The 16,002-nt window shown below is 43.3% G+C and overlaps 1 protein-coding gene across 3 annotated transcripts in view; it reads right to left on the bottom strand.

Moving 5' to 3' along the window:
- Window positions 1-16,002, bottom strand: part of RBM4 (RNA binding motif protein 4) — a 30,654-nt gene that overhangs the window by 13,930 nt on the left and 722 nt on the right. The window contains exons 2-3 of one of the 3 annotated variants that reach the window (XM_053561677.1): window positions 15,232-15,655; window positions 8,080-8,510 (exon numbers count right to left, since the gene is read on the bottom strand). In XM_053561677.1, the coding sequence (XP_053417652.1) occupies window positions 8,491-8,510; window positions 15,232-15,643 (432 nt within the window). In that variant the 5' untranslated portion in view covers window positions 15,644-15,655 and the 3' untranslated portion in view covers window positions 8,080-8,490. Of the gene's footprint in view, window positions 1-8,079; window positions 8,511-10,631; window positions 11,317-15,231; window positions 15,656-16,002 lie in introns of those variants that run through there. The other 2 variants (XM_053561675.1, XR_008374238.1) reach the window with 2 other exon arrangements.

Genomic DNA, 16,002 nt, shown 5'->3' with positions numbered 1-16,002 from the left:
TGTGCAAGCTCTTCACATGGTATGGCCATGATGGCCCTGGCTTGCCCTTGGCCCTGGTATCTCAGCAGCAGGACCCAGGCTGTGAAAACTAGGAAAGTGAGTGGCCAAGGAAAGGGCCCTCCTCCATGCACTGTCAGTACCATTGTATGGCCCACACTGGGGCATGGCCAGTATACTTCAATAGCTATGTCTGTGATTAGTACTTCAACTCTGTACAGACCCAGTGAGTCCTACTCGAGACCAGTATAGCTGGGTGTGCAGCCAATATTGCAGAGCACTTCTCACAGGGTGAGGAAATGGCCCCTTCCCAGGCTGGCCAGACTGACTCTCCTTGTGCACTAGCTCTGACCCCCAGACTCTGGCAGGGGTCCCCTCAACTCCCCCACTGATGACATGAAAGAGCACCTGACCTTGTCAGGAGGCCAGAAATCCAGAGTACACCTGCCCTGGGAACTACTCACAGTGGAGCTAGCTTTTGCTGCAGGTCCTGAGCCTACCTGGCTCTAGAAGAAAATGCCACAACTCAAATCCAAGCCCTTGCTGTGGCCTTGGGCCTGTTACCTAACCCCTCTGAGCCTGATTCTGCATGTCAGTTGGGAATTACAGTAGAAAGTCCATAGCTGACCACGTCCCTACAGTGAACATCTCCTTAAGCTGACCTAGTTTTCAAAGAGCAGACATGTACCACATGTATCAGTGCAGTAGGCCTAGTTCCTTATGGTGACCACTTCCATATGTTGACCAGTTTGTTATAGCCCCTTGGTGGGGGGGAGGGGTCAACTTACAGAAGGTCTACTGTATATCCCTTCCTCTCAGAATTGTCCAGAGGAGAAAATGTAAAGCACTGGGTAAGTGTGCCTATTAGTATTATGAACTGTGCTGGGCCGGGGAGGAGGAGGTAGACTCTAAGATACGCAGATACACCCAACATCCGTGCTGACAAACCAAGAGGACAATACCTTCAGGAGAAGGGATGTCAGGTAGTGGGTGCTCCAGACAATGGCTCCTTCTCTTTCTGCCCCAGGCATCACCACATCTAAGCTAAAGAGCCCCCCCCACCACCAGTTACCAGACAGTTCTACCCTCTATACCAGTGGTTCTCAACCTGGCCGTTTAATACAGTTCCTGTCGGTCGCGACCCACAGGTTTAGAAACTGCTGATCTATACCTTTCTAGACTGCTGAACTCTTATGAGTCAGGGATGATTCCAGCCCTAACAAACTACCCACAAACCCTTTGGTCCTGCTCCAGAGTCTGGCCCTGTGGCATTCAGTTTTGTGAATGACTGGTGGCTACTAAAGCAATGAATGGCTGCAGGGGTCGGGGGGACACAAAGAGTAGGATATTCTCAAGGGGAACCCATCATGTAAAAACTGCACAGCTCTAGTTTCCAGCACATAGAAAAAACCAAGCAATACATAATAGCAATAGCGAGAGACTTTTCCTACCTTCACTTGTTACACTTTCCTTGTTTCTTCTGTTCCTCTCAACCATATAAAGAGAAACTCTTTATATGTGGAGAACTGGGGGTTCTCAAAATTAGAGGACACCCTGGGGGCAGACTCTAGTTTCCACAGCCTCTAGGCTAGACACACAGACTTCTTGAGCAAGAAGAGAGGATGGGGATTAGGCGGGAGATAAACATTTGGAAAGCCACAGATCACCATGGTACATAGAGACAGACGAACTGTGATAACACCCACCTGGAGACATGGAAAAAAAGAGGCCGGAGCCCTCACAAATGCCTTACCTTCACTGCCCTGAAAACTACTTGTCACCTTTCTTCCTACCTTGAAAATACAAATTTAATTTAGAACAAAAAAAAAACTTCCTGATGAACTGAACGTGGGGGTGAACATGAAAGTTTTTTGCCATAATAACTTAAGAATGCAACTGCACAGCTAAGCGCCTGTAGCACAGTGGTTATGGCGTCACATACACAGAGGCTGGCAGGTTCGAACCCAGCCTGGGCCAGCTAAACAACAATGACAACTGCAACAAAAAATAGCTGGGTGTTGTGGTGGGGCCTGTAGTCCCAGCTACTTGGGAGGCTGAGGCAAGAGAATTGCTTAAGCCCAAGAGTTTGAGGTTGCTGTGAGCTGTGACACCATGGCACTCTACCCAGGGCAACACTGTGAGACTGTCTCCAAAAGAAAAAAAAAGAATGCAGCTATTAACAACTGAGAAAGGAAGGGTACAAGAGAATTTATGGGGAGGGAGACAAGAAGCTCAGTGTATACAAGTTGCAGTTGAAGTACCAGACACACAAGCAAAGTATGATATGAGTCTGAAGTCTGGAACAGACTGGGCTGCAGATGTAAATGCAAATTTTTTTGAATTTTGAGACATGGCATTTGAGTCCACTGGATCACCAAGAGACAGGAAAAAGAAAAAAAAGATGATGATGATGACAAGACCTGAGCTCTGGGGACTCCAACACCAAGAGGTCAGATAACAAGGAAACAGAACAGACTGAAAGGGAAAGAAAACCAAGAGCATGGTGCCCTGGAAGTCAGAGGTATTCACAGCTTCAAGGAGCGAAGAGTAATCAACTACGTTGAAATGTTAACACCCAAGATATAAGGAGGCTAATTACGATGAAGACTAAGAACTAACCAGTGGCTGGGGATTAACTACACAGCGGCACAAGGGCTTTTGGGTTGACATGAACGTTCTACGTTTTAATTGTATTGATGGTTAAAAGCTTGTAACCACAGGCAGTGCCTGTGGCTCAAGGGAGTAGGGCGCCGGCCCCATATGCTGGACGTGGCAGGTTCAAACCCAGCCCCGGCCAAAAACTACAAGAAAAAAAAGAGAAACAGCCTTTTGTGATATCTACAAATGATCTTCAACCTAAATTTGGCAGCCATTTCAAATTTATTCCTATGCAAATAGCAAGTGGAGAGGGGCTCACCAAGAGACATGGTCAGAGGCCAGGCGCAGTGGCTCATGCCTGCAATCCCAGCACTCTGGGAGGCTGAAGCAGGTGGATTGCTTGAGCTCATGAGTTCGAGACTAGCCCAAGCAAAAGCGAGACCCCATCTCCACTAAAAATACAAAAACTGAGGCAAGAGGATTGCTTGAGCCCAAGAGTAGGAGATTGCTGTGAACTATGACACCACAGCACTCTACCCAGGGAGATAGCTGGAGGCTGTCTCAAAAAAAAAAAAAAAAAAGACAGCTCACTGTTACTCTGGCTGGTGTGCAGTGGTAACATCACACCTCACTGCAGCCTCAAACTCCTAGACTAAAGCAATCCTCCTGTCTCAGCCTCCCAAATGGCTAGGACTACAGGTTCAAACCACTATCCCCAACACTATCCCTGCTTACATCTCAAGGGTGCTACTTACCTGCCATAAAGAAATATAAGTCTGGGGCAGTGTCTGTGGCTCGGTGACTAAGGCGCGAGCCCCATATACCAAGGTTGGTGGGTTCAAACCCAGCCCTGGCCAAACTACAACAAATAACAGCTGGGCGTTGTGGCGGGTGCCTGTAGTCCCAGCTACTCTGGAGGCTGAGGCAAAAGAATCGCCTAAGCCCAGGAGTTGGAGGTTGCTGTGATCTATGACACCATAGCACTCAACCAAGGGCAACAAAGTGAGACTCTGTCTCTCAAAAAAGAAAAAAAAAAGAAATACAAGTCCGTATCCTTAAGGTTTGTATCTGGTGAGAGGCTAGATTTACTGATAATAAATTATCATTATCTGACTTAAGACAGGAGAGCTGTTAGCATAACAAAACTTTTTCCCAAACAATGCGTGAGCAACGTGAGCAACCTGGTCAAACATCACGAACTCTACAAAAAGGTTAAAAAAAAAAAAAAATCAGCCCCATGTGATAGCTCATGCCTTTGTTCCCACTAGTCAGGAGACAAGGGTAGAATATAGTTTGAACCCAGAGTTCAAGGTTAAAGTGAGTTGTGATGGCACCACTGCACTCCAGCCTGAGTGGAAATGATAATTGGTCTCAAAAAGAAAGCCAAGAACATGATTTAACAAAGCAAATAGTACCCTAAGTCTTTAAGAGTTTCCTGCCCCACCCTCCCCTGAAGCCAACCTGCTGTCTTCTTAGTAGTTCCTGACCTTTGTTTCTAAGTAAGATGCTCCCAATTCATTTTCTACTTTTAAAAATTATGATTTGGCTGGGCAGTGGTACACCCTGTAATCCTAGCACTCTGGGAGGCCAAGGCAGGAGGATCCCTGGAACTCAGAAGACCAGCCTGAGCAAGAGCAAGACCATCTCTACTAAAAATAGAGAAGTTTAGGACTCAGCAAGATGGCGGCCGAGTAATAGCTTCCTTGCAACTAGGCACGGTGAGTCTGGGGAGACAGGACTCCAGGCATCTATGGCTGGTGGGATCTGCCTATAAAATAGAGTTTAGCTGGGCACTGTGGCAAGTACCTGCAGTCCTAGCCACTTGGGAGGCTGAGGCAGGAGGATTGCTTCAGCCCAGTAATTTGAGGTTGCTATGAGCTAGGCTGATGCCATTGCGCTTTAGCCTGGGTAACAGAGACTCTTCTCTCAAAAAAAAAAAAAAAAAAATCTAATTTCTATGATGTAAAACGAGAGATTTGCTCTTATACACATTACCCACCCATCCACATTTCCTCATGTTAGTTATAATTACATTAATAGTTCAGTGCTGCTACGGTCTGAATGTGTTCCCTCCAAATCTGTATGTTGAAATCAAGTACCTAACACCTGCAGTACAAGTACTAGGTGGGTCTTTGGGAAGTCATAGAATCATGAGAACAGAGCCCTTACACATGGTATCAGTGCTTTATAAGTGGGAAACCCCGGAAAGATCCTTTACCCCTTCTGCCATGTGAACATAAGACAGAATCCAGATACCAAATCCGCAGTTGCCTTGACCTCAGCCTTCCCAGACTCCGGAGCTGGGAGAAATAAAATTCTGTTGCAATTCAGTTTGTGGTATTTTGTTATCACAATCCAAACAGATTAAAACAAGCCCAATATTACATGCTTTTGTTTGTTCAAGTTAACATTTATACCTTAATTTTTTCATTTATTTTCTCTGTATTTGATGAATAATTCAGCTGTGAACTCTAAATGATCCAAAATTTTCCTCAATATGTTCAAATGTAGTTAAGTTTTTGTTTTGGAGTCATCTCTGCCTGAACAGTACTTTCTACTGCTTCAACCAAGACTGTTCTCCAAGCCCATTGCAGAAAAGTAGTCCTGGGAATTCCTGTTGCCACAGCATAAAATCACGTGTAGAACTCAAGAGTATTGAGCAAATTGACTCCAGTCATTTGAAACAGCACTTACTATCACAGCGCAAATGATCTCATTCTCCTTACTTCATCCGCCTAGAGTCCGGCTTAACTTAGCATTCTACAAGTTAACCCCAGTATCAGGAATGCCTGGAAAACTTTTAAGGCAAACTAAGTTAAAAGGTCTAACATCAAACAGAACTCCCATGTTACCCTTAACTCTGCTGTCAGAGGGTCCCTAACCCATCCAGAACCAGACCGGGCCACGTTATCAGGACAAAATAGTCTGTTTCCACTCCCATCTGATTTCTAAGGCAACATCAATTACTCGCACCAAAGCCCCAAACAGGAACCAATTTGTGGAGGCAAAACGAGGACAGGAACCATGCCCCACTCAACTTTGTGGTTTCTTATGTGGTAATTCCCACACTTGAGGTAATCAGGCAGTTTTAAGTACCCAATGAAGTACAAAGACAGCTCTCAGGTTTATTAAATACACTTAACAAAATCAATAGTGGAATGCTATGGAAAATCAGTGTATTAAAAGCATCATTCTTAAAAAACTACTTTTATGACCCCTAAGTGACAGCAGTATAATCTTGTCAATTATAGACTGCGTATCCTCAACTCAGAGGTATGCTTAATTAGAGGCATTTTGTCATTTTTTTCCAACATATAATGGCTTTCATGGATGGATCAGAAGCTTAAACAAAAATAATTTCCAAACACTTTAATGTTGCAAATCGGTGAGTTATAGTCTATCTTTTCAAATCACACATTAAAAATTTTAGAATTCACTATTTCCCTTTTGTTATCTTAATATAAAGCCTTTTTTCTGCAAGTTGGTAAGCAGTTTTTAAAATAAAATAAAAAAGAGGTCTAGCATGAATGTACCTTCAGTTAAAGCTCAGATTCTGAGCCATGAAAAAAAAACTACTCTCAGGCTGTTACAGGGAGATTACAGCAAATCATAAAGCAAAAATGACTTCCTTTAATGGAATCAAGTTTTGATAATTAAAAAACATTTTTGACATAAGGTCTCCATTGCCTAGGCTTGACTACAGTGGGGGGTCATAGCTCATTGCAACCTCAAACTCCTGAGATTAAGCAATTCTCCTGCCTCAGAATCCTGACTTGCTTGGGAGTAATTTTTTTTTGGTCTTACTATGTTGCTCAGGTTAGTCTCAATCTCAAAGCCTCCAATGATCCTCCCACCTAGGCCTCACAAAGTGTTGGGATTATAGGTGTGAGCCAACACTCCTGGCTTCTACAGCTTTATTGATAATGTCAACATCTATGATGTGTATGTTTAATTCACATCACTTCAGAAAATCCTTCACTGATGATCCCCATCAAGCAGAATTCTCTACTTGACCATTTATACACTTGGCCCCACCCCCAGCACACAGAATAGCACCTGGCTGAGTATCGCTCAAAATATTTGTTCAATGACTATTGTTAAGTTTCCAACTTTTGAAACTTGTCAACCCACTCATCAAAGGAAGAGGTACACTGGTGAGATTGAGGATACGTGATGTGTCTGACTGTCCTTTAGGGAAAAAACGACCAAAGCAAGTATGACCTTCCAAGAGAAGTGGCAGTGGCAGAGAACCAACCTAGTCAGGGAAAGAAAAAATTAACAGAAAAATGTCTGCTAGGAGAATTCAAAGAACACATATAACACTCAGCATGGGGTCTCAAATATAAAAAAGCATTCAATAGATTACATTTTGTGTCTGTACAGAACTCTTGCCAAATATACCCATCAGGCTGAAGCAATCAGTAGAAACAGCTGAGAAAGCACCCAAAACCAGTTCCTTTATCTCCCATCACAACGTATCTTCCCTCACAGCAAAATGCCTATCATACAGAACATGCTCAGTATTTGCTGAATGAGATTCTGAAAAATACACCCAAACTAAACATAGTCCCACATATGTTAAAACTAGAGCAAGGTACAAACATATGAAAGTGACATTAGAAACATGGAACAATCAGCCCCATCCTCACTGTTCAATAAAGCTAATCTTAAGGCTCACTGCCAGGTCTTTTCTAATGCCCATGAAATTTTACCCATGTGCCACCGCATACTGGTGCTCCATGAAAATTTTTGAAGACTGTGAACATTATTTTCAAAAGAAGTTCAAAGCAGTTTTCCATCAACATAATCCAAGTGTGCCATGGAAGTTTAAACTAGAAGTTCAAGTGTGCTGTGAAATAAAGATTGAAAAACACTGCCCTATGCCTATCATCCAAGGCAGTAAATACAGGTAATGAGGTGCTAAAGACACCATTCTGGTATTCTTTGGATTCTAGCAGAGCTATACAAGTAAGATGGTGAAAGGGACTGTACCATATTATTGGCCTATAGTTAGCAAAATACTGTTGGAGTCATGGCCTCATTTTTCCAGGCGCTGTGGAGAATGGAAACTGACCTCTTCTTCCCCTAAGCCCCTCCTTTACCCTAGACCTCCTCTTTAGAAATAACTCAAGTTAGGTATGTTGACTGGGTGGTTAGAATGGTAGTTATAGGTGTAGATGATTCTTTCTCTAGCAGGGAAAACCTACATCTATCTCTAAACTACTTGTGTAGTTGGTTTCATAACAAAGGTAAACTAGCAGGAGAAGTCTTCACTGGACTAAGGTGCCAGCCTGTTTTTTCCGAATAACCTCTATTTCCTTTGGCATCTATAAATAAGTCCTATCTACAACAAATACAATAACTGCAATGATCTTTACCTAAAACTGAGTATCTTAAACTTTACACCCTCCCCTTCTCTTCAAGGTACAAATAAAGAACCCAGAAACAAGCCCAAGCAAGAACTCTCTCAAAGCACACATACCCTAAGTTGAAAAACCATTTATTTCACTGGAAAGAAAAAAGTGATCCAACTCTACAGGTCTAGCTTTTGGGCCAAAAAAGACCCAGAAGCAGTGAGACTCTCACCAAGGTCATCCCCAAATCCAACACCCACTGGAGGCAGAAAGTAGGGAGGAAGCACAGCCCCCACCACAGTCTCTGCACACAATGAGTCCTGCTGGGAGAACAGAACACAAACAGGAGGCTACAGAAATATCGAAGGACAGGAAGAACAGGAAAATGGGCAGGAGGACAGGAAAAGAAGAGAAGGTCTGAACTCAGCAAGGTAAATTAAGGTCCATGGTTCCTGAGGGACTGAACGCACAGAGCCGAGAACGTCCCGGAGATGGGGTACCACGAAGGGTGTATTCTCATGCACAACCGCAGCTTGGAATTTCAGCCCACACACATCCCACCTGAAAGAGAGCACAACACAGGCGCTTTATGGCAAAGCTCAAAAGGGCTTCTTTCCCACTTCAAACAACATCTTTACAGTCTGATAACTTGACACTCCTTTTCAGTTTACTTGTACTTTTCCCCAGCAATAATCTCTAAAAGTGAAGAGCTTCAAGGCCAGAGACTAACTGGGAAAGCTAAGCAATCCCAGACTAAGGCCTTTCTCTAAATTAACAGCAAATCTTGTGTCATGAGAGTAGGCAAAGACATTCTATTGTTTTGGGAGTGTTTGGTTTTTTTTTTGAGACTGAATTTTCAGTTGTCGCCCTCGGTAGAGTGCCGTGGCATTACAGTTACAGCTCACTGCAACCTCGAACTCTTGGACTCAAGCAATTCTCTTGCCTCAGCCTGTAGCTGGGACTACAGGCGCCCACCACAACACCAGGCTATTTTTAGAGACGGGGTCTCACTCTTGCTCAAGCTGGTCTCAAACCAGTGAGTTTAGGCAATCCACCCGCCTAGGCCTCCCACAGTACTAGGATTACAGGTGTGAGCCACCACACCTGGCCCTCATTCTATTGTTTCTGATGTTAGTATCAGCATTCCTCACAGAAGGTCACGTGTCACGAACTGTCATCAGAAGACAGGAAAAAAGGAAAGGTTCCCATTAGTTCTCTGGGTAAAAAGTCAACAGTATGTTTCAATCTGGGAGTTACTGCCAAGGTTCAAATTAAAAACCATTCAAACTCTCAGACAATAGTACTATCAACTGAACAAGTTCTAAGACCCAAAGACATCCATTAGGGAAGAAACTAACTTTTGAAAGATGGTGCTGGAGGGCACGTGTAAGCTATACATCAAGTCACCGAAGTTTCTTTTCTAGCCCAATCAGTGAATTTCCTATCCAATGACCCTGCAAGTCACATAACCTTCTGCTCTAACTTAAAGATGACAGTATCACTCACACTGTTGCTATAATTAAGGATCAATGGCAATGTCTAAGACTTACTGGGGGCTACTCAGAACTAAAGGCGTTGAGTATTACCCTTAAGTACAACAATAATCTCAAACACCTAGAGCCCAAAGCTGGCAAGTATCAGAAGAGAATATATTCAAGTAGAGCCAAAAGGATGGTGAGACTCAAAATGCACGACAGAGGGAAAAGCCAGAGGACTCAAGGTAGAGCTGGTGACTCGAGAGTATTAAATGCCCACAGTAGCTGTGAGAAGATGAAGGGAGTGATCTGCTTATGGCAAAGCTCCCAACTCTGGATTTCAGTATTACCAAAAGAGTAAAATTAACAGGTGTGCATGAGTCCTTACATTACCATACACCTTAAGGAAGGTATATGCACTATGGAAACAGTTATTTAAAAAAAAGACAAACACTGAACAAAGTAACAGGCTGCTGTAAGACAGATTCAAAGATACAGCAGTTAAGACTGGGGACTATATACTCAGGAAACGAACCTGAATTGGGCAGAAAAGCTGGATGTCAGAGTCTACGCCTAGACTCCCATGTTGAACTTTATAAATGATAACGCTTTGTACTTCTTTGTCCCAACTTACCACCAAGTAAGTTCTACAAAACTCAAAGGGGCTAAATTGCTCAGCAGTGTCAGAAATATGCTTCAAGATTAAGAGGATGCCGTTTTGGTAGTCTTCTTAGTAACTGGGACCTGAGCAGTGATAACCGGTTAACTACAATTGTGGACTTTTATCATCATTAGAGGTCATATCAGACCTTTCACGTAACACAAAGCAGAACATGAAGACCTTAGTAATGTCACACGCCTAGGAAAGTCAACAAAAGCTCTAAAAAACAGCACACCTGCATCTCAATGTCTGGGTCCCAGATAAAGTTCAATTATAACACATAGGTCCACCAGCACACCATTCTTTGTTTTTTTCCAGACACAGAGAATCATACTGACTCCCACTACCAGGGGCCCTGAAAAATAGCCATGAGGGCCAAGGACATGTACATATTTCAAAGTTGGGACCTCTCCCTAAGCCTCTGAGCAATGCTAGTAAACTCACCCTAACCTTACAAAAGCAAGCAAGCAGGGCAGCCTAATTGGAGCCCTTTAGGCTGCAGGAGGGATGACAAAACCAGAACAGGGGACACCCCACCCCTCTCACCTCAAGCTTTAAAAGGCTGAGTACCGCGCCCGATCTGCATACTGCTCCCGCTCATATCGGGCCATGTCGTACAGGGAATTCCGCGCAGCTGCAGAAGCTTGGGACAACTCACTCTCATGCCCGTAACCGTAGCCCTCTCCAACAGTGGGGACTGGGGCTGTAGCGCGACGCAGGGGGCTCCGATCCCGCCCGTAATATGAAGTGGAAGCTGCAGTAACTGCAGCAGCAGCTGCTGCAGCAGCGGCAGCAGCAGCTCCTGAGGTCGGCAACAGGTGTCTATCGTAGGGATCGAGAGAGGTGGAGGTGAGGTGACTGGCCATGGCTGTGTTCTGAACTTGTGGCAGCTGGGACAGGGTCTGCTCTGTGTAATTATACACGGAGGCAGCTGCAGCTGCCACTGCCTCATAGGACCGGGCAGCACGGCAGCGCTTGTAGTAGGCATCGAGCGCTCCGTACGCGTTGTTGTAATACAACGAATCCCCATAGCTCATGGTGTAAGGCGTACGCACTGCTCCATATTGCTCATTATATTGCTCGGTCAAGTCTGCCACGCGGCCTGAACGATCTATCGGACACTCTTTGGACCAGTGCCCCTCTTTCCCGCACCGATAGCAGCCGCTCTGGTCTCCCATCCCGGGCGCAGTCCTAAGCCGGCTGGTGGACAACTGCACGTGCATTCGTTTGCCTTGAAGAAACAGACGCAAGAAGGGTTGCTATCACTCTTAGTCATAGCCCCAGCCCCTACCCCAGACACTGGTCATAGCAAAGGCTCTTATCTAGACAATTCCAGTCCAGGATTCATCTTTGTGAAAAAGAATTTTTTAAAAACTGGACCCAACATTCAGTGTAATGACCTGGTTTGGAGCAAAGATCAATTAGATGAAGAAATGTATCAGTTATAACACTAGTTTAATGCTTAAGAACCAGTTTTCTCAAAAATAAGCATCTTATCCTTTGCCAAGTAACCACAGTTTTATAAAAGTCTGCTCCAGTGGCCCAATGTCAAAAGAAACCAAAGTAAGAAAGAGTGTTCCACAAGCTTCTATCATCTCCAAGTTTCACTATCAAGGCTGATTCCATTAAGCAGGAGAATGTAAAGGCATATTTCTACCACCATCCTTCAAAAACCCCCAAAGAGAATGAAATAAAACATCATGAAGTTAGTTATCATCATTAAACAGTAACCTATACTTCATCTATGGCCAAGCATGATAGGTACATTTCAAGGTACATCTTTGGAAAAAACTCATGGATTAGCAGGGGGAGAGGCTTAGGGACAAATATACATTGAAGGGACAATCCTTCCCATTAACTGGATCCCTATAATTGCTAACCTTTTTTTCCGTTTTCAGTTTTATTATCATTTTTTAACCTGTTGCAGGTATTTTTATTATCAGAATACGAGAATACAATTAGGTTACATTATTTGCACTTGTAAAGTCTAAGCTGAAGTTGCATCCTTCACCCAGTAACTGTACTACATGCACCCACACATGGTTTCCACTAGGTAGGAACCTGCTGACTCCACTCTCCTGCCCCTTCCCTCCGTCTTGGATTTGAGTTTTTCTCTCATGTGAGCCTGTTGTTAACCTACACGTTTCAAATTAGTATTGAGTCCATGTGATTTTGTTTGCTTAAAGAGACAGTCTTGTTATAATACATAGCTCACTGCAGCCTTGAACTCCTCAGTTTAAGGCAAACTCCTCAGCCTCCAGAGTAGCAAGGACTACAGGTGCACGTGCCACCATGCCCATGCTAGCTCCCATAATCATTTTAACAAGGATTCTTTACAACTTCACAGCTAATTTTACTGACACTCCCTCTACCCCCAAAACCCCGTAGGGTTAAAAGAGAACAGGGCAGGCTGTTCACAAAATGCCTGAATTTATAGAATTCTATAAAAATTGTGGAAGAAAAGGTGGACAAGTGGAGAATAATTCAGTAATATTAATCAGTGAACAAAGTATTTCTCCTTAAACTGGGGATCTGAAATCCTAAGAACACACTCCTAAAAATCACAATTTGTATTCTATTGCTTTTTTTGGTTGGTTGATTGGTTTTCTGAGACAGTCTCACTGTGTTGCCCTCGGTGGAGTGCCATGGCATCATAGCTCACAGCAATCTCAAACTTTTGGGCTTAAGAGATTCTCTTGCCTCACCTCCCAAGTAGCTGGGACTACAGGCACCCGCCACCATGCCCGGCTCTTCTTTGGTTGCAGTTGTCGTCGTTGTTTAGCAGGCCCAGGCCAGGTTCGAACCTGCCTGCCTCAGTGTATGTGGCTGGCGCCCTAACCACTGAGCTGGGGGCACCAAGCCCACAATCTGTATTCTAGGAATGAAAAATATTATTTCTAAAAACCTGAAAACAACAAAAAAAAGGCAGAAACTCTTTGGAGAAGTTAAAACTCCATTTTAAATCTCCCAGAAGCAATTTACACCTAAAATGATCTACAAGTTTACTAGTAAAATTCAAAAGGGACCCAAGTCCACCAACATCTTTCCAATGCAACTGGCTACAATGCACCCAAGCATACAGATCTCAAAGAAGTGAATGATGAAAACAAAGGCAGAGTTAACAGATGGGTCCTCTAACAGAGAAAGTGACAAATACACAATTTTACCTGCAAATCTAAAGTTAGGTTTAGGTTCTGGAAGAATAGAAAACACAATAAGGAAAAGGAAGTGGAAGGTCCAAAATACCAAAGAATTCCCAGTTTAAACATTACATCTGGTAAGTTTAGGTTGCAGATTAAAAGAGCTAAGATACACAATTAAGAATATCTTAAAGTGCTAGGCAGCTTCTGGCATTTGCGCAGGGGGGTGGGGGTGTGTCACTCTGGCACTTAACAAAACCAGAGAAAACAAGCACAACCAAGAAATCTTAATTCATTAATAAATACTCTGACTGTAGGTTTATCGATTCTAATACCAGAAAAAGCAGCTAAATCTTTAAAAATATCTAAAATGGATTTTAAGTGGTCAAGTGAAAGAGACCATACCTAACACTGAGAAAATGGAAAAATAGACAACCCTAATAAATATTACTAGTCGCCATACATATAGAATTCTACCAGAAAAGTATTAAGAAAAATTAAAGAAAATAGAGCAAAAATAACTAGAGGCATCAGAACACCTAGAGTTCAGATGCCTAGAGTTAGAAGGATAATCTATCCTGTATCAAGACCACACTGTCTTCCCCTTAAGCATCTAACTGCCACAAACGAAAACCTCTTCTATGACTGGGTTGAAGTGTGAAAGTGTCCAAAAATTAGGTATCACACCACAAACGCTCCTCAAAAGCAGCCTTTCCTCCCAATTCAGTTGTTGACAAAATAATTCTCAACATGCCAATTAAAAAAGGAAAGCAAACCAGACCTGAGAGACCTGTGACATCTTTAATAATGGACAGCAACGCCCATGACACAGAATATCCATTACGTGGGGGAATGAAGGTCAAACCTACAGCTTAACAGGCCCAATTTAAGGGAAATTAACACCAAAAACAGTGACTCTTTACAAGGGAAAAGAATCAGCCACTCTCTTGTTCGTGTTACTATGATCAGAACATAAATTTGAAACATAGCAAGAAGTCATGGGAATACCCAGTAATTTGGAAGTTAATTACAACCAAAGGGAAAAGGCTCTTTTTGACTCTCAGGACCCAAAGAGGGTTCAAAGAAGAGTTTAGAGTTCACTGGGCAACTCACACTGGTTACCACCCCCAAACTGCCACTCTTGCCACAAGGAATTTAGATCTTAAACCAAGAAAAGGTAATACCGGTCGAGTATCCCTTATTTTAAATGCTTGGGACCAAAATGTTTCAGTTTTCACAGTATCTGCATCATACTTACCATGTGAGCATCCTAAATCTGAAAATTCAAAATCTGAAATGCCCCTACAAAGCATTTCCTTTGAGCATCAAGTAGGCACTCAAAAAGTTTGGATTCTGAATCATTTAAGATTTGAATGCTTCCAAATGAAGTGACAATCCACATCATCACCTGTGCTGCCCTCCAAGCACAAAAACAATTCATCTGGTCAAGGCTCCAAGATAAAAACACTAGTGTTCATTTCAAGGATATTAAAAACCACCTCCCAAAACCAGTGAAAAAATATACCATTAATGCACCCCCACCCACCCATGCCTCCATCCCAAAGTCCTAAAATCAGCCTTCTACTTCTAGAGTGGCCGCAGCCTCAAAATGCAACCCTTTAGTACAAGAATACAAAAGCAACAGACATAACCCCTTTAAAGGATTGGGTTACTGCAGGGATTTTGCTCCTAATCACATTCCTTAAACTGTTTTTAAAACATGATAATTCAGAAAATCTTCAGAGAAAAAGATTTCTGCACTGAAGGGCACAAAAGCTTTAGGCGCTTCAATGAAACCCAAGTGGGTTTTCTCTAGACTTGATTTGCCTACGGTAACACTTGTAAATTCCACGCATTCTCCATTTTAAAAAGTCCACCATCACTCACACTTAATTCTTCACCACTAGCCAGCTAAGAGCTCTAGCTCTACCAAACCCCTCAACTTAGTCAACCATTTTCTGTACATAGCCTTGTATTCAGCACTCTACCCAAAAAGGGTGGTTCACCTTGAAACTCTGTGTTATCAAGACCCCTGATGGCCTCCACTGCATCCTCTGCCCGCTCCATGTGTACGAAGGCATAATCTTTCACGATGTCACATTCAATGACTGGACCATACTCCTCAAACTTGGCCCGAAGCTCCTTGTTGGTACAGGTGGGACTGATGTTGCCCACGTGCAACTTCGTTGAGGTTTTACTCTTATTCTTGCTCGCTTCTACGTTGATGTTCACCCCATGAAGCTTGTAGTGGTGCAGGTTGCGTATGGCATCCTCCGCGGCTGTCTTGTCCTCTATGTGCACAAAGCCGTAGTTCTTAATGATGTCACATTCCAGCACTTTCCCATACTGCTCGAAGAGTGAGCGGATCTCCTGCTCTGTGGCCTCCCGGGGCAGGTTTCCGATGAACAGCTTCACCATCCTGACAAGAGCCTAGGAGAGAAAAAACAAGATTTCTAATAAAACACTTCAGGCCCACGTCAGTTTAGAAAAAAAAAAAAAAAAAAAAAACTTCTGCACTTCAGCATATATTTCAAAACAGTTCTCTCAATATGCCTGCACCTCCACACAATAATCAAAGGGAAATGAGAGTGAAATAAGGAGGTCTAGCTATAGCACCTGCCATAAAACCTGTGAGAAGATGCCCTCCATAATAAGAGAATCTTAGTAGACAAAGGATTTGGTAAGAAACAGATACCTTCTAACAGGAATAGGCATTAAAGTAAGGGCCTAAGAGCCGGGGGTACTGGGCTATGAGGACAATTAGAAAACAAAACTTT

The sequence above is a fragment of the Nycticebus coucang genome, chromosome 14 (genome assembly GCF_027406575.1).
Source record: "Nycticebus coucang isolate mNycCou1 chromosome 14, mNycCou1.pri, whole genome shotgun sequence".
Classification (NCBI taxonomy): domain Eukaryota; kingdom Metazoa; phylum Chordata; class Mammalia; order Primates; family Lorisidae; genus Nycticebus; species Nycticebus coucang.
This window is presented reverse-complemented; position numbering and strand designations above follow the sequence as displayed.